The sequence below is a fragment of the Rhipicephalus sanguineus genome, chromosome 1 (genome assembly GCF_013339695.2).
Source record: "Rhipicephalus sanguineus isolate Rsan-2018 chromosome 1, BIME_Rsan_1.4, whole genome shotgun sequence".
Classification (NCBI taxonomy): domain Eukaryota; kingdom Metazoa; phylum Arthropoda; class Arachnida; order Ixodida; family Ixodidae; genus Rhipicephalus; species Rhipicephalus sanguineus.
The window spans coordinates 196,280,335-196,300,173 of record NC_051176.1 but is presented as its reverse complement, the minus strand read 5'-3'; the positions used below and the strand labels follow the sequence as shown (position 1 = coordinate 196,300,173).

At 45.7% G+C, this 19,839-nt stretch overlaps 1 protein-coding gene across 1 annotated transcript in view; it reads left to right on the top strand.

Annotated features, from left to right (window-relative positions):
• Positions 1-19,839, top strand: part of LOC119405018 (sulfhydryl oxidase 1) — an 83,157-nt gene that overhangs the window by 35,777 nt on the left and 27,541 nt on the right. The window contains exons 7-9 of the mRNA XM_037671767.2: positions 2,285-2,408; positions 7,724-7,840; positions 11,909-12,035. Coding sequence (XP_037527695.1) covers positions 2,285-2,408; positions 7,724-7,840; positions 11,909-12,035 — 368 coding nt within the window. The remainder of the gene's footprint in view (positions 1-2,284; positions 2,409-7,723; positions 7,841-11,908; positions 12,036-19,839) is intronic.

Here is a 19,839-nt window from a genome sequence, read left to right as displayed (position 1 = left end):
TCAGCATAGTACAAGCCACTACGGCTGAAGGCCTCCAACACTTTTGGAGCAACTACTTTTTATTTGTTGGTTGTGTAGACTGATGGCTAGGGATAATTTTAGCATCTGTCAAAGCACCGATATTAGTAGATTTCTAATTTTAATCATGCAGTGAAACCACTACATCGCTGCCAACCGCATCAACGCGTAGTGGCGCCTGCCATAACTATTGCAGGCAGAAATGACGGAGAAGAGCGCAGACCTTTGATTGGATAAATGTAACGTTAGAGGTGATCGAGGCAATGAATAAATCGGGTCATTGCCCGGAAAAATCATGAATATTATCGAGACTTATTTTGCATGCTTTTCCATTGAAAGCCAAATAGACAACATTGCAACAACAAAAACAACAAAAAAGACTATTACAAACCATGATAGAGGCGCTGGCTGCTATTTTGCCTCTGGCTTATTGCTTGTGCGGGTCCGATGTTCAGACGAAAGGCTTCTCTCGCTTCTTTCTCTTGCTTGTGTACGTTAGTGAGCTGCCTGGTTTCGCACATGCGGTGTCTCCCTTCTAGTTTGAGAGATCTTTGTTGTACTTTTTATACTAATGGAAACAGATAGTGGGGTAAAAAAAAAGAAAACTTAAAAACACGGCAGGGGCACTGCCTGCTTTTCATGCTTGCGGCCTTTGAGCGTAGAAAAATGCGCACACGAGGTTTGTCGTTATGCGAAAGTTTTTCTTCTTGCCTGTGTCCCCTCCTGAGCAGCCTCGTGTTGTGCACTCGTGAGTGTTACAACATTCACAGGGTGAAAGTCTTTCACCTCGACACATTGTTGTTGGTCTCGCACTTTTTTTTTTTTGGAGTGCTGGGTTTGCGGCGCCACGTTGTTTGCTACTGTGATAATGGCGTGATCACTGCGCTGGATGGAACAGGCAACAATGATGTGCAATCTTCCCCTACGTAGGACCTTTCAGCTCATTCCATGGGCATCGCTTTGCACCATTAGTGGCGAGTGAAATGTGGTCATGTGAATCTGAATAACTTTGGACTTCGTGCCCCTATCGCTGCCGTTCTTGCTGCAGTAATCTTTCTGTCCTTCAGTCTGTGTAACCTGCAAGTAAAAGATGGAGGCTTGAATAGATTTGGAGGGCCCCTTAAAGCGATCGTCAAATATATTAGGCTCCCTGACGCTCTGTCGGGGATCTGTTGCAGCTACGTTTTAACCATTAGTACTTTTGAAGCGGGTATGTGTTACTGAGGTTCTACTTGGTTGCCACTCAATAATTTGATCATTCCAACTGCTTCGTGGTACCGCCACTCGATGTTCAAGGAAAGCTAATATTTCTACTTTGTTTTTACGATCATGTGCTATTTCGGCAACTTAAACAAGCACATAGTACAGTAATTTACACAACTGTACCCCCCCCCCACCTTCCTGCCAACATCACATGTCAAGCAAACACAAAAAACCATACCCGTGACCGCATCCATTCCACAACGAAAATTTATTGAGGCCTGTGAAAATAAAGTTTTTGATATTTCATTCGCTATTTGGCTTTTTCTCTTGATTTGATTCTGTATTTGATTGGAAAGCTACTAGTATTCGGTATTCGCACACCCCTAATTTTCTTACTTCTCTTTTCTTGCACTGTTCCCTCTAACCTCACAAAGACAGTCTTCACACTGGGTTATAGAGGTGGTCATTCCACAGTTACGTCGTGTTTGCTATGCATATATTATGCTGTGATTCTATTAATCTAGGACAAGAATCAGCTCTATCTTGAACATGTTTTTCTAGTTTTTTTTTCATATTGTTTGCGCGGTACTATCAACTGCTAACAGCCCCAGAGCAGCACTACATAGGTTTAAAAATTGGTTTAAAAGCATAATAAATTTTACCTGCAGTATTATATACTCAGTCTAGCATACAAGCGTCCTATAGCTACCTATCTCAAGAGGCGTCTCACATATTTTCTATTTTTAATTTCATTTTCAGTGCTGAGCCAAACCATCTCAACCTTGTGAGTTTATGCTGTAGTGTCCGGAAAGCTGTAATTGGAGAAATAAAGGCTGTCTTGTTTATTGTGCTTTATATTAAGGTAATCCACTAGCTGAAACGAAGCTGTGTTCGTGCACCTTCTTACCACTGCTGCTCACTGCATGGATGCTCAAAATTTTGAAGGGAGATACTTTAAGAAAGGAACACAAAAAAAATATTACCTGCTAGTACTTTTGTATGCTTTGCAAGTGCATGAAAAGGATGCTTGTGCTCATATGTTTGTTGGCATGGCAATCTGCAGGGTGTACCTGGCTGACCTAAATAATGCACTGGTCTACTCATTGCGCCAAGAAGTGGCTGGCCATGAACATCTCAATCACACTGAACTTACCGCTCTGGTGCACTTTGTTGATGTCCTGGTTAAGGTGCGTACCAGCTGAATGGATGGCATTGCCTAAAGTTATGAATAGGCTTGTGCGAATAGTAAATTTTAGGTCCGAAGCAAATTCGAAGCGAATAGTGATTTGGTCGAAGCGAATTCGAATAATTTATATCACATATTATAAAGAAAAATGAGCATATTTGTCATGACCCAACTAACCAGTTCAATATTTTTAAAGTTGAAACAAGGCATATGCATATGTCATTCTTTTTGGTTAAAAGGGAAGTGGAAGCAACTTTGAGTAATAGCAGTTGACTTTCAGTAGAATGCAAGTGATAACCTGTAAAATATGTTACGTTTTAAAATTTACTATACTTAGAGCATATAAGCCGGTATAACAAGCTTTTAAACTTAAAAAATGATGAATCGATATGAGGGTAATACGGTAAAACCTCATTAATTCGAACTCTGTTATTTTAAAATCCCGCATAATTAGAAGGATCGCTTTGGCCCCGTATTTTGCAATGTAAATTTGAGTGGATAATTTGAAGCGGCGGTCACTACCAGCCCGGTTAATTCGAAAACTTTGGGTGCCATGTGCCAATTCCCCGATCCCGATTTAGCCGCAAATCCGCAGAAACGATGGCCCTTAGGAGCCACAAGGCAATGCAGTGTAGCAATACTAATGAGTGACGAGTGAAGCATCCCAGCCTCGCTGCTGCCAGCGCAAGAAAAAAACTAAACAAAAGGCGGTCTCATGGTCAGCTGAAATGTGCGCCTGCGGAAAAGACGTGCTTCACTGCAACACAGCGGTGACACGCGGGCAGCATGACGCATGCCTCTCTGAACGTCAGCGCGTCATGATTTACCCATTCTTTCTGGGAAAATAGAGAAATTAATAAAGGGCGGCCTGACGGAACTCGCGATGTATGCGAACCTCCGAATGGAGGTTGTTCCGGCAATTTGCGCAGTTGCACTGCTGGTGGAGTATCGCAACGCCTACCTCGAAGACTCAGTTCGAAAACTTCAATGGTCATCTTTTCCACCTAGAACACATCGCGAATTCCGTCACACTGGCCATTATTAAATTCTTTATTTTACCAGAAAGAATGGACGAATGGTCGCATCATGACGCGCTGACCCTGCAAAGAGCAGGTGACATGCTGCCCCCGTGTCACCACTGTGTTGCAGCGAAGCACGTCTTTTCCGCAGGCGCGCATTTCAGTAGACCACGAGACCGTTTTTTTTTCCTCTTTCTTTATTTTTCTTGCGCTGGCAGCAGCGAGGCCCGCCGTTTCCCCGGTCTAGCGGCAAAATTGGGACCTGGTATTGCTGGAAGACACAACCCTTGTAGCCGCAAAGTTGCTGGAACAGCGAACGACCACCTCTGATTACTTCCAGTAATTTAAAGTTCCTTGCATCCCGCTTTTTGTATGTTTGGTTAATTCAAAAACCCGCTTAATTAGGTTTTTCACAGTCCCAGTGACTTTGAATTAACGAGGTTTTACTGTATGTTCATTTAAACTTAAAGTGGGGCTTCATGGCAGTGCAAATTTCTCCTGGAAAAGTGTATTCACGGCATAGCACGCCTCCACTGCAGTGAAACCACCTTTACAGGGCATTACATGCGGTTTATATATGTCTATTCGTTCATTTCGAATACTTTGAAATTTCCTAGAATTTAAATTCGTTTCGAAGCGAATTCGAATACTGTAATATTCGTTCGAATATTCGAAAGGCTCGAATATTCGCACAAGCCTAGTTATGAATGCTTATTATTAGATACCTAATATCAGGATGGTGCCAACATGGGGGAAAGGTAACATGTTATTTCCCAAAACACCACACCTTGCTGTTGCTCTTGCTTGGGAAGTAACACTTACGTAATTCAGAAAAACAGGTGACCTGTATATCCACATGAATGCATTAGCTTGATTGGTCACTGAAGCACTTAATTTAATTATTTCCTTCCACATCTCCTTTTATTCCTGCATTTGTGACAAAAAATGTAATTCTTTTGGATTTCAAAAACTGGCAACAATCGGAACACAAGGCAAGCAATAGAATTGCAGCTCTATACAATCCACTTCCCTTAATTTGATTCGGTAGTGGCCGACGAAATTTATCAATTTATCCCAAGGGTCATATAAACAAGGAAGCAGAGAAAAGAACAAATCACACTGCCAGATCATTTGGCAGTATATGCCCGATTGTAACACTACTCCGAATTTAACACACAAGCACATTTTATGAGTCCAAAATAGAGAATTAATTTAAAGAGGACATTGGAGAGCCTAACCTCTATAGAAAACGAACGTGAGCCAGATTTTTTAGCTAGAATAACATGGAGCATCTACAATTCTGGGAATAAAAAAAAAAACGAAACCAGCTAACATGATCTTCACGTGCTGAAACTTTAATTTTCTTAATGTCCATCATCATCACCCTTAGGTAGCCCTTTATCACTATGGAGTGTAAATGTTGTCCTCCGTATGGCCTTAATGGCTTTGATGTTTTACATTTACCTAACAACTCGTTAATAATCACAAAAGGGATGGTGACCCATGCCAGACAAATCAGTTTGTTAGTCCATGCTGTGACACACGTAATTCTCCCAAATGCCGAGAGAACATGACATGACTTGTTGCTGCCAGGTGAGCAAGTAAGATAATCCTTTGAAAGTTCACCTGTGTCAGAGTGAAAGCGTTATTGGCAGCGTGTGATTGTTGTTGTGCTGCGCAAACTGGCTGTCCACGATTGCCATCCTGTGATGGCAGTGGTGATGACGCTGGCCAGGCTGGCTCTGACTAGGTTGTTTAACATGATTTTGAATTTGTTTTTGCATCGAATTGCACTGCCTCAGAAATTTTGGGACGAACTTTCTCGAAAAAAGCACGTGTTAGAATCAGATAAATGCTGTAAGAACTTGATGTGAGCTTCCATTGTCATGTAAATATCTTCCTGGGGCAGGTCGAAAATAGGTGATTTTAGTGGGAGATGCCGTGTGTTCGACACATTCACTGTACCCTGAGCACCATGAAGTGAGACGCTGCTATTGGAACCATCACAGCAGTCATAGTAAGCATTGGGCGATTGTAAAATGACCGGCGATGTTCAAATTATCTGGCAAAGGCTAATTTCAGTAGCAAAGTAATAAAAGTTTATTCTTGTAGAAGAGTATGGGTGCTGGCTGGGACCTGTGGTTGAGATAAGGTTAATTGAAAAATAAATTAACCAGGGCTTAATTGGTAGAAGTTGCTGTATCTGAAATAAATATTAGAGCTAATGCTTCTTGCGATATATCTTGCCTCTGTGTACCATCAGCATAAATTTATATGTGACAAAAATAACTGATGAGAACACCTGTTATAGATACTGTTACGTTTCGCCTTAGAATTCATCGAGGCAGACGCCATTCAGCGTACAGCTGTCTGCTGGAATGCTGTCTCCCCCCCCGTATCGGCGCTTAGAGGCACGGAACGCCGAGCCTTCATGGAGAGGGCTTATGCCGAGGGAGCCAGGCATGTCGCCGTGGATGGTTTCCCAGAAAAAGGACGTTGAAATTCAGAGACCCCTTTTTGGCTTGGTGTTTTCAGCGTGAGATGGTGGTACCTCTGGAAGGATTCTCATGAAGCCGCTGCATTCTTCTACCCGAGCGTAGACATGAAGGTTTGCACGTGCTGGAGTGGATTGTCTCCCTGTCCTTCGAATTCGACACCTTTCCTTTGTTGTGCGGTATTTGTCGGCGTGGGACAGCACCGCTGTAGCCGCTCTCATCGAACCAGTTGGGGCCTTCCAGCCGAAGGCAGCCATCAACACTTACAAGTGTTCCTGGCAGTGGCAGCGGAGATCATCGATCTTTCACCCCAACCCTCCTTCGGACTCAACCTCCTCGCCAACATTCCAGCAGTGGAGTTGTCGGGGCCGTGGTACGTGATCATCATTGTGTGGTGCACTGGTGTTCCCCAATTGGACTTCTCGCCCTACGAGTGTATTGTGTGACTCTTTGCCTCCTTTCTAAAAGCCGGACGCCGGGATGGCAAGTCACAGGATTGGCGGGAGCTGCGGACACCAGTTTCAGGGCCCTCAGTGTTGACAGACACGTGGCTTTAAAAGCCGAAGACTTTTGTAGTAGTGAAGTTCAGTCGAGTGAGTTGATTCACTCGTATTCTCTCTCACTTGTAAAAATGTAAATAAACCTACGTTCCTCTTTGAAAGTACGCACGCCTCCTCACGGGAAAACATCTGCTATGGGGACGGACGGCGGTAGCCAGCTACCTTACGAGACTCGCCGAACCCCACTCCTTACAATACATGAAAGCACAGCCTGCAATCATTGTAGCCTGCTTTTAAGCTTGGTGTAATCCAAGTGTTCTTCTTACTGTCTGAATTGAGACACTGTTATTAATGTGCATGGACATGCAAAATGTAACCGGGTATTGGAGTAGTCTAGCATTTATTTGCATTCGAAGGTATACTGACAGTACACTGGCTATGTTTTGTGAGTTGACAAAACTTCTTACACATTTCTTGCCTTTTGCTCACTATTTTATACTCTAAAACCTGAATTGCATGCCATTATCACTAGCGTTGTAATGATACATAGCTAGAGCTTTTGCATTTTGCGTGTTAGATCTGTGTGTTGTACCCATCTGCAATGTTAGCAGTCTATAGTATAAAGCAACTATACCATTAGAATTTTAATCCCAGCTATTTTATTGGCATATGGGTTTTAAGTATAGCACAATTCATAAGTGATAATGACATGGTGAGCCAACTATTTTCACTTTAACAGAGGAGCCAATACGCTTATTAGTTCCTTTTTGCCTAGCCTCGCATGCCACTGGGAAGGTTCACAGCCTTGGGCAAATAAAAATTATTGTTCTTCTTCATATTATTATTATTATTACTGCAGAGCTGATCTTGGACAAATGCCTGTGTTCTTCCTTGCTTCAATACAAGGCCTTTTTTACCTACAGTTGAACGTGTTTATAACAATATTAAAATGCTATGAAAATTCCATTATTATAATTTATAATTGTCATAGCTGGGCTGCACAAAAAAAAAAAAAACGAAAGAAATGTAGGGCAGCCACTCATAATAATTTTTTTATCATGAGTGGTTGAGTACTGTATGACAGAATTATGCCGTGGAAATGCCCCGCTGGTGTCACATTTTGTCTTCTACATTTACTTTAATGTCTCGATTACTAAAGCGCTGTGGTCGATAATATTGAAGGTTTAGGCAATCTCATTTGTGACTCTATCAGTGTAGCCTCGACTGTTGTTTGCCTCTAGTGTCTCTTTAATCCTTGAAAAGGAGTGAACGAGAACATAACTTATGTGACCGTGGCTGCAGTATTTTCCAGGAGATGACCCAACAAAGTTGGTGCTGCAAGACTTGCACACCTTTCTGACATCAGCTGGGACAGAGTCCTTACAGGGAGAACAGCTCTCGGCTTTTCTTAACAAGCAGGTGAGAGCTTACAGAAGTGCCCGCTTATGCATCTTTCAGATATAGAAATTATTCACTGACAGAAGTTTCAGGAGGTGTGGGGAAGCTTGTGGTATTGCTTTTAAACTGGAAAGCTACATCTTCAGTGACACAAGCAACAATCCTCGCACATTTTTGGCCGCGTGGAACCTTGCAAGCATTCAAAGTGCTTGTCAGAGTGCTTAGGTTTTTACCACCATAAACATGCAAATGGAAGCATGGATGCATGGCCATTTAACCTTCGCTTCTACAGCCAGCGCTGTGCCAGTCTCCTAGAAAGCAGTGACAGAATACTGCAAGTGGTTTTCTTTCTGTTTGGTCTTGCTTACATCAGATGGAGGCATGTATGTCCACAGTTCCGAGAGCAACCAGCTGTAAAGAAAAAGTTCTCCGAGCCCAGACACATTTCTCTCATTGTAAACATGGCGGCATGGAGTAGTCGAGGCCTCTTAAAAGAGGAAATTCTGCAGATTGTTTTTGACAGTGGTACTCAAAGCGACCATATTGACAGTGAGGATTTTTCACTGGATGTTGAAGATTGTGAAAGCACTAGGCATGTGTGAATATTCAAGCACTTTGAATATTGAATGAATTTATTGAACGAATTTAAATTATTCTAAATTTTGAAGTATTTGAAATGAACGAATAGACGTATATAAACAATGTGTAACCCCCTTGTAAAGGTGGTTTCACTGCAGTGGAGGGGTGCTGTACCATGAATACACCTATCCAGGAGAAATCCACACTTCCGCGAAGCCCCACATCAAGGTTCAATGAACATATTACCCTCACATAGATTCATTATTTTTTAAGTTTAAAAGCTTATAATACCAGCTTATATGCTCTAAGTATAGTAAATTTTAAAGCGTAACATATTTTACAGGTTATCACTTGCATTCTACCGAAAATCAAGTTCTGCTACTATTCAAAGTTGCTTCCACTTCCCTTTGAACCAAAAAGAGTGACATTTGCACATGCCTTGTTTCAATTAAAAAAATACTTTGCAAGTTAGTTGGGTCATGACAAATATTCTCATTTTTTTTAAATATTGCCACGCCCACTTCTTGTCTTGTTTTGATGTATTCAGGTTTGACCGGCAGGGACGGTTATCAACGCTCGACGCTGTCCGCGAAGCATTGTTCGAGAAGCTTCACGTCTATAGTAGATCGTTCTGTTAAGATTGCGCCCCGCACGCGAATGTTCCAGCTTTGTCTAGAGATAACGCCGCCACCAGCGATATTGCTGGAAAGTTCGATACCGCCTGTATAAAAGCCGACGCGATTGACCGCTTGTCAGTTGATCGACGGACGACGCCTTGTTCGCCGCTATCATTGTACAGCGTGTATTGCTGTAGCTCTAGTTCTCATTTTCCGGCCACAAGTTCGGCCAAATAAACAGTTTCATCCTGCAAACGCCGACTGCTGTCTTCGTCGACATCACGACCACGTGACATCTGGTGGAGGTGCTGCTTCATGATCCGGACGCCACCGCGGAGCGCTGACCCAAGCCCAAGCCGCGAAGAAGACGACTCTAAGAACAACCCGGATCCTCGAACCAGCCGCCGGCAGAAGGGACTACAACCAGAGTACGGGCTCCTTCCCGAAAACGCCAGGCAGCCGAAGACCGTCACATCGACCGCCGAGACGATGACAGACCCCCTGCCACCTACAACGGTAGTGATGCAACAGCCAAGGGAGCCACCAACTTTCCGTGGATCGTCGTTTGAAGACCCGGAGAGCTGGCTGGAGACGTACGAGCGAGTCGCCGCTTTCAACCACTGGGACATTGAAGAGAAGCTGCGCCACGTCTACTTCTACTTAGAAGACGCCGCGAAGACGTGGTTCGAAAACCATAAATCGAGCCTTCAATCCTGGGACCTCTTTCGGACGACGTTCCTCAATACCTTCGCGAGCATCGTCCGCAAGGAAAAGGCCGCTGCTATGCTGGAGACAAGAGCACAGCTACCGAATGAGACGGTCACTATCTACACAGAAGAGATGACGCGACTTTTCCGCCTGGCCGATGCTGCCATGCCTGAGGAAAAAAAGGTCCGCTTCCTTATGCGGGGAGTGAAACAAGACCTCTTTGCAGGATTGGTGCGGAACCCACCGAAAACTGTCACCGAATTCCTAAAGGAGGCTACAACAATCGAAAAATCCCTCGAGATTAGGACGAAGCAGTACAACCGCTCAACCCTGTCGACAGGCTACACCGAAGCGCACTCGCTAGGCACCGACGACCTACGGGAAACCATCAGAGCGATAGTGCGGGAGGAGCTGCGCAAGCTGTTGCCTTCAGCGCAGCCTCAAGTCGATTCGATCGCCGACATGGTCCGCGAGGAAATCCAGCAGTCGCTGGGCACCCCCTATGCAGCGCAGCCGCAGCTGCAAGCAATGAACTATGCTGCTGCAGCCCGACGCAACGCCCCCCCTCCTCGCCCGCGTCAAGACGCCGCGCCGCCGCAGCAGTTCCGCCGCCACGCACCGCCGCCACCACCAACGACGCCATACCGCCCGCCAACAGGACAAGGATGCGCCCCCCGAAAGACCGACGTTTGACGTGCCCCTGACAACCGCCCGCTCTGCTACCACTGCGGAGAGGCCGGCCACACGTACCGCCGCTGCCAATACCGACAGATGGGGCTACGCGGATTCGCCATCAACGCGCCGCGCCCGCAGCCAGGCGAACGGCCTCGCGACATTGACGACTGCCTCACTGGAACACAGTGGCAAGAACGACGACCTTCCTGATCGCCGTCGCCCGGCGACGACGCTCGACGCCATGCTACCGAACGTCACCAACGAAGAAAACCTCGACGCCGCCACTTACTTACAACGTGCCGAGGAAGCTCGACAGCTCGCCCGACTGCGCATCAAGACCCAGCAGCACACCGACAGCCGTCGCTACAGTCTTCGACGACGCTTCGTGGAATACCAGCCCGGTGACCGTGTCTGGGTCTGGACGCCGATACGCCGACGTGGGCTTAGCGAAAAACTCCTTCGGCGATACTTCGGACCATACAAGGTTCTTCGACGTCTCGGCGCTCTAGACTACGAGGTCATCCCGGGCGGCAATATACGAACTCCCAGCGACGCCGCGCACGACCTGAAGTCGTTCATGTCGTGCGCCTTAAGCCGTTTTTTACACGTTAGCGAACCTGGGGACTCTACTTTTACCTTTGTTGTTGTAATTTATTTATGTATGCACTTGTTTTTTTTTCTTTCTCTCTTCTTTGATCTTTCACAAGCATCGGAACAATGCTTTTTCAGAGGGGGGCAATGCCACGCCCACTTCTTGTTTTATTTTATGTTTTTTGGGTTTGACCAGCAAGGACGGTTATCGACGCACGAGGCTGTCCGCAAAGCAGTGTTCGGGAAGCTTCTCGATTGTAGTAGATCGTTTTGTTAAGATTTCGCGCCGCACGCGAATGTTCCAGCTCTATCGAGAGATAACGCCGCCACCAGCGATATCGCTGGAAAGTTCGATAGCGCCTGTATAAAAGCCGACGCACTTGACCGCTCGTGAGTTGATCGACGGTCGACGCTCTGTTCGACGCTATCAGTGTATTGCTGTAGTTTGACTTTCATTTTCCCGGCCACAAGTTGGGCCAAATAAACAGTTTCATCTCGGACGTGCTGACTGCTGTCTTCGTCGACGTCACGACCACGTGACAATATGTGATATATACTATTCGAATTCGATTTGAAATTATTCAACCAAATCCCTATTCGCTTTGAATTCGCTTTGAACCTAAAACTTGCTTTTCGCACATGCCTGGAAAGCACCCATAATGACAGCAACAATGATGATCATGCTGCTAGATCATAAGGAGCGAGTTGCACTTCACATCCCCTCATACTTTAATGTTTTTCACATGCCTAAGTAACTTTGAGGGTGCTTGGTGTATAGGGTGTTAATGTGAAATTATTTTATATTTGGCTTTATATTGGAAGGACACATTTTTATAGTGCAATTCATTTTTCATTTGATTAAAAGGTGTTTTATTCATTTACTCATAGTGCATATCCCTCATATAATAATACTTTACAGGTGCATCTACCTGTCATGGGGCCCTATGAAGGCTGTCAAGGTAGCCAGCCACGATTACGGGGTTATCCTTGTTCTCTATGGATGCTTTTCCATACCCTGACTGTTAGTGCCTACCTCAAGTCTGGAGGTAGAGTGTCTGCATTATTTTCTTGCAAATAATACTTTAACATGCTGCGATTAACTAGCTTTGCTGTTGCGGACCCTATAAAATAAACATTGAGTTACCATGGTTGTTTCTTAAGTGTGACACGTATCTCATTATGTTCGTAAACTGGGTATGGCTCACCTAGTATTTGCTCTACTAATGCTATAGGAAATTACGATTTACACTTAGTATATTACTGCTTAAGTAAAGCCTCGGTGATAATAATAATAATAATAATAATAATAATAATAATAATAATAATAATAATAATATTAGGGGTTTAACATTCCGAAACCACGATATGATTATGAGGGACGCCGTAGTGGAGGGCTCCGGAAATTTCGACCACCTGGGGTTCTTTAACGTGCATCTAAATCTAAGCACACGGGCCTCAAACATTTTCACCTCCATTGAAAGTGCAGCCGCCGCGCTCGGTAATATGAATCTCGCGAGGTAATGCAAGATATTAGTGTCATCACAACATAATAAAATCATGACGAAAGTGGATTGACTTGCAGCTGGAAAAATTTCTAAGTGTTTGCTGAGTGCATATGCTGCTCTGAGCATGAGGCAACACGACCTTGTGCAACTGCCCATATTTGTTGCATTTCTGAAACTTGTGATTATGCAATCTTTGACACATGTAGGCTTGGAGGGGGGGGGGGGGTGCACATCAAGCAGCCAGCTATCTCACCTAACCTTTGCACCTTTTGCAGATTACTTGCAACATAGGGCATGTGGGTCAGTTGTGCAAAGAGCCGGCACGGTCACCATAAGACACCTGCTCATCTGCCCTGAGTCCCCCCCCCCCTCCGCCAGTCTTCTCCTGCCCCCGCCTTGCACGCACTTTATTGCAAGATGGTTGGCCAGATGATTGATCATAATTGGAGAACATGCCTCCTTTCCTTATCGCTCTCTTCTTTCGCTCTCATGTATGGTAGTATCAGATAGGCAGAACTCGAGAAATGCTGCCTGTCATAAAGGCTGATGTAGTTGACAGGACGACAGATTAGAGACTGCGGAGCTGTGTTACCTAGCTGGTTGTGTGGTGAGCCCATGTGTATGGGTGATTGGCAGGAATGGACTCCGGCATCCTTGAGATTAGCAGCACAACATCTTAAGCTGCTAAGCTACCAACCACAGTGGGTTAGCATGAACAATGCCCACTAATGTAGAGTGAGTGTAGTTCTTCTAAGGGCCATTCATTATATTTTATTTCTTGGGTACACATAACTGTCACAGCCTCACCTAAGCTAAGACTGTTCTGCAAAGTCAAATAAAACACAGCCTTTTTGATTTTTGATGTCAGTGACTTCCATGAGGAGTCTATAGAACATGAAAGGGAAAAATGAAAGGAGGCGCAGCGTGGAAAGTGCAGTATTTCTTTCTACACACCTCAATGTTTCACGCATTTTCATACAAAAACGAATCTTGTGAAAATTAGTACCCTGGTGTCCCATGGCCTGTCTCTTTTTGCTCTTTATGCGGCTTTTCATTGCACTTTCACACAGAGCACAACTATCTGGCCCTGTGCATACACTGCTTGAGACAAAGTTCACCACTTTGTGGAGGTGGTGCCTGTTACTAGACACAAACCTGAATGTGGATAAATTACTCAGAAACATCCCCCCCCCCCTTTTTTTAAAGATTACTACGAAGGTATGCCTTCTGGCATAATGTTTGGTTGTACTGTATGTGTGCTGTAAAGTCCGTATTGTTCAAGCAGTGTTTTGTAGTATTTGTTGCCATGTACCCAGCAAGTCAGTACTGCTCTAGTGTCACTAAAAGAGATTTTCTGAGCTTGATATGTGCATTTTTTGCAGTGAGATCTCGGCAGTTTTGTGCCTCCTGAACCTTAAAGGGGCCCTGCAACACTTCTTCAGCATAGTCTGAAAACGCTGTCGATTGGTAGTCGAGGCTCCTGAGAACACGCGAGCCAAACATCATAGCACAGCACATGGCCTGGAATTTACAATTAATTCTCACAAGTCAGCTAGAAATCATTCCCTCTTCTCTTGGCAAATGATGCCGTAAATCCAAATCACCACCCCCGCAGGGGCGTCTGCGCAAGCAGGCGTTTGGTGTGTAGCGACACCACGGACCCGAGCTAACGGGGGGGTTTCGACCCTCTCCCACGCCTAGCCGTGCGTGGCTTTGCCGTGTCCGGGGAAAAGGGGATCCTGGGGGTTGAGCCGACGCCGGGTGATTGGACCTTTAAGGCCCCCCGGCAGAGGCAACACACCCCCTTTGGCCCCGGCTTCACGTAGACGGCACCCCTGGACTGACCCACCCAGGGGAAATCAGCAGTCGCCTTTTCCTGTCTCTCTGTCCCCCACGTCTTCGTCTGTATCTCTCACTTTTAATCTTTCCTGTCCACTCCTCTCTTCCATTTACTTCCGTTTTTTCTTGGCGGCGAGGGTTAACCTTGTGCAAATAGGCAACCTTGTTCTATGCGCATTTGGTTATAGTAGCGGTGTACGGCTGGCGTCTGCATGCTTTCAATTCCATGAATCTTGTAGCGTCCCCATGTTGGGCTCCGTGGTGGGTGGCTGCCATCGCTGCCGAATCAGATTCATTTACTATGCATAGAGCATTCCCGTTGCTACAAGATCGTACCGCTTCAAAGCGCGTACGCACCGATGAACTCGCCTTTCTCACTCGAACCAAAGAAGTATTCCCTCACTATCACGTAGTGCACTGTGACAAGACTGACAAAACAGCTAGAACCGTGTCCCCATTTGTTGTATCCAGAACATTGACAGCCACCTTAGGTGCTGGCTGTAAAGTTACAAAAATGGCCAGTGGTGACCTGCTTCTCCAACTAAATGACAAAATACAATTTGATAAACTAAAGAACCTCCGAACTTTTGGCGACATTCCTATTAGCGTTACACCACACAGATCCATGAACTCCGCACGCGGAGTAGTATCAGACTCAGATCTGCTTGAACTATCAGAAAGTGAACTCCTCGAAGGCTGGAAGGACCAGTACGTAACCGATGTGAAGCGAATTGTAATAAGGAGAAACAATCAGGAAATCCCAACTAAACATTTGATATTGATCTTTTCTACTAGTGAACTTCCACAGAACATAGAAACTGGATACACAAAGACAACCATCAGGCCTTACATCCCAAACCCTCGCCGATGCTTTCAGTGCCAAAGATTTGGCCATGGCTCCCAGAGCTGCCGTGGTCGACCCACCTGCGCAAAATGCGGTGTCCAAGGCCATGCCTCGGACACCTGCAACGAAACCCCACACTGTGTTAACTGCGACGGCGACCACGCCGCGTATTCTCGTTCTTGTCCAAGCTGGAAAAAAGAAAAAGATATCATTTCACTGAAAGTACGCGAAAACATTTCATTCAAAGAAGCACGAAGAAGGTGTTCGCCATTTTACGGTCCAACTTATGCTGATGCGGCGCGTCAGGGGGCAGCGTCGCATCGGCCACCGCCACAGCCCCGGCTCACACAAGGTGAGCCACCGGCCGTGGCGGCTGCCCCCGTGGTGGCAGCAGTTAAGTCTGCTCCACCTGCCCAGCCAGAGATCCCGGCTACTCCAGGGTCGTCGGGTCTCACGACCACGCCTCGCCAGGCGAGGTCGGAAAAACAAGCCAACAGCTCGCGTACGCGGGCGTCCAGTGCCTCACACGAGGCAATGGACACGACTTCGGTACCCCTGGTGCCGAAAGAGCGGCGTAGCTCCTTGGAGCGCGCTAAGAAAACGAAAAAGCCTATAACAGGGCCCGCCGACGGCTCTGTTACCTAAGTTCCAACTCTCTCTCTGAACAACAACAAATTCCCGTACATACACACAGCACTACTTAACTTCCAATATGGAAGCACAAATTCTGCAATGGAACGTCAGAGGACTCCTCAGAAACCTCGACGATATCCAAGAACTTTTACATAAACATTCACCAAAAGTGCTGTGTGTACAAGAAACACACTTAAAAACCAAACATACCAACTTTCTACGCAGTTATATTATTTTCCGGAAGGACCGGGATGACGCTGTGGCGTCATCCGGTGGTGTAGCGGTTGTCGTTAATCAAGGAATTGCATGTACACACTTACCTCTCCAAACGTCCCTTGAGGCAGTGGCTGTTCGAGCGGTTCTTATGAACAAACTCGTGACCATTTGCTCTCTTTACATACCCCCACAGTACCAACTGCAAAAACATCAATTTCAATCTTTAATAGATGAACTCCCAGAACCATATCTAGTCCTTGGGGACTTTAATGCACATAGCAGTCTGTGGGGTGATTCTCGCTGCGATGCACGAGGTCGTCTGATCGAACAATTCCTTTTCTCTTCCGGTGCGTGTCTATTGAATCGGAAAGAGCCAACATATTATAGCCTAGCGAACAAATCCTACTCGTCCGTAGACCTCAGCATTACATCTCCATCCCTTCTTCCCCTGCTTAATTGGAAAGTTATCGGGAATCCTTACGGAAGCGACCATTTTCCAATAGTTCTAAGCGCACCAACAGGAAATGACTTTCACCCACAGATTCCTAAATGGCAGATGGAAAGGGCCGATTGGGAACAGTTTAAGAAAATTACACTTTTAAGTTGGTCGGAGATGTGTGATTTAAGCATAGATGCAGCCGTAGACTACTTTACAGCTTTTTTGATTAACGCTGCCACCAAATGCATCCCTCAAACAAGTGGACTGTCTGGCAAACGACGTGTCCCATGGTGGAACACCGAATGTCGAAATGCGCGAAAAAGGCAAAACAAAGCGTGGAGGTTACTTCGGGACTCGCCGACAGCGGAAAATCTTACAAATTTTAAGAACGTAAAGTCACAAGGCAGGAGAACGCGCCGACAGGCAAGAAGGGAGAGCTGGGTTAAGTTTTTATCGGGCATCAACTCATATACACAGGAGGCTAAAGTCTGGAACAGGGTTAGTAGGGTAGCAGGACGACCAAAACATTCACTCCCTCTAGTAAATACACAAGGCGACAGCTTGGAAGACCAGGCGAACTTCCTAGGCGCACACTTCGAACAGGTGTCCAGCTCGTCGCAATACTCCGAGGCTTTCCAGAGGTACAGCACGAGAATAGAAAAACAGAAATTAGAACGCAAATGCACAAAATACGAAGCCTACAACCAACCTTTTTCCTTAGCTGAGCTTCAGACATCGCTAGACTGCTGTAATAATTCCGCCCCAGGTTCTGACCGGGTATTATATGAAATGTTGAAACAGCTACCTTCTGAAACACAAAAAACACTGCTCTCTCTTTACAATGTCATATGGTTTTCCGGCGAGATGCCTAGTTCCTGGAAAGAGGCTATAGTGATCCCTGTTTTGAAACAGGGAAAGGATCCAACCGCTGTTACTAGCTACAGGCCTATCGCGCTAACGAGTTGCCTGTGCAAACTCTTCGAAAAAATGATAAACTGCAGGCTAATTGATTTCCTCGAAACAAACAAGTTACTTGACCCGTACCAGTGCGGATTTCGAGAGGGGCGATCTACAACCGACCACTTAATACGGATTGAAGCACAAATTCGTGAAGCATTTGTCTATCGGCAATTTTTTCTCTCGGTATTCCTGGACATGGAAAAAGCCTGCGATACAACATGGCGGTTCGGAATACTGAGAGACCTGTCCCATTTAGGTGTACGAGGTAAAATGTTGGACATAATAGAGAGTTACCTTACGGATCGTACATTCCGTGTCCGAGTGGGAAACATTCTTTCACGACCGTTTGTTCAAGAAACTGGGGTGCCACAAGGTGGTGTCCTCAGCTGCACACTTTTTATTGTAAAAATGAATTCCCTGCATCTATGCATCCCACGCAATATGTTTTATTGCGCATACGTTGATGACGTGCAGATCGGATATAAGTCGTGCAACCTTGCATTGTGTGAGCGGCAGGTACAGCTTGGGTTGAACAAGGTAACCAAGTGGGCAGACGAGAACGGGTTCAGCCTTAACCCACAAAAAAGCACGTGCATATTATTCTCTAGAAAGAGAGGCCTTCATCCCGATCCTGACATTGAATTGGGTGGCCACCGTCTGTCTCTAAAGACGGAGCATAAATTCCTTGGCCTCATTTTCGACACGAAGTTAACGTTCATATCACACATCAAGTACATAAAAAACAAGTGTATAAAAACTATGAATATCATCAAAGTGTTGTCACGCACTACGTGGGGTAGTGACAAGAAGTGCCTGATGAACCTCTATAAGAGCCTCATACGCACGCGCCTAGATTACGGGGCAATAATCTACCAGTCCGCGACACCAAGCGCCTTGAAAATGCTGGACCCTGTCCACCATTTAGTATTCGTCTTTCTACGGGTGCTTTTCGCACGAGCCCCGTAGAAAGCCTCTACGTCGAATCAAACGAGTGGTCGCTTCATCTACAGAGATCCTACTTATCATTTGTATATTTTCTCAAAGTGAACGCAAACAAGGAACACCCCTCACACGCCACAATCAATGATTTGTCCACGTCTGCCTTTTTTCACAACCGTCCTTCGGTGCGAGAGCCTTACGCGCTTCGTGTGAGAGGCTTGGCAGAGGAAATGAGTGTTCCACTTCTTGAACACAGTCTAATGGCCCCCGCTGCTCGTCTCCCGCCATGGCACTGGCAGCTAATAGACTGCGATATATCTTTCGTGGAAGTTACAAAACACGCACCTATTGCACATATCCGTACATACTTCCTCGAACTGCAGCACAAATACACTTGTCCAGAATTCTTTACAGACGCCTCAAAGTCCAGTACTTCTGTGTCTTACGCAGCTATTGGTCCATCCTTTTCCAATGCCGGCATACTACACCCGAATACAAGCATCTTCACAGCAGAGGCCTACGCCATACTTGCGGCTGTCAAACACATCAAAGAATTAAAACTAGAAAGTGCTGTGATATACACTGATTCTCTAAGTGTAGTAAAAGCCCTGAGATCTCTCAAAAAGCATAAAAACCCTGTCCTTGTGTCACTCTATTCACTCCTGTGTACGGTCCACACACTCAAACAGCATGTCGTGGTGTGCTGGGTGCCAGGGCACCGAGAGATACAAGGAAACGTATTGGCGGATCAGCTAGCTGCATCCGCCCACGAAAATGCTGCCGCCAATGCACTCATTTCCGTTCCTGCCCTTGACCTAAAACCCCTCCTTAAAAGAAAGCTCAGGGCTCATTGGCCGAGCACATGGGATAGACAAACACATAACAAACTACACGTTATCAAGCCTCATCTTGGTAACTGGCCACCAGTGTCAAAGTCACGCCACACAGAAGTAATACTCACAAGGCTAAGAACAGGACACACATACAGTACACACTCACACCTTCTCTCTGGCGGCGACCCACCATTGTGTGATCGATGTGGTGAAGCACTTAGCGTGCTTCACATTCTAATCCAGTGTAATGATCTAGACACGCTTAGAAAACAACATTTTATATTACCCTACCGACAACAATTACCATTTCACCCATCAATGTTCATCGGTAGGGAACCTGTTTTTAAACATCAGTCACTTTTCGCGTTTTTAAAAGATGTGCATGACTTTCACGTTATTTATCCAGGCATTCCGTAGCACGGCCTCCTAACAGAGGCTGCTGCTGCGGTAGTTACACTTAAAGTAAGCACCTGCCTCGCAGCCCTTGGTCTCAAGGGCGCTGACGAGGCATTTGTGCTCGTGCCATATACCCTTAGTTTTATTATTACAACAACCCGACATTCATTCTCACTACAAACACACATCACGTCACGCTCATGATTTTAATGCTTATACGTTTTACCCGCCCTAGGGCACGGAATT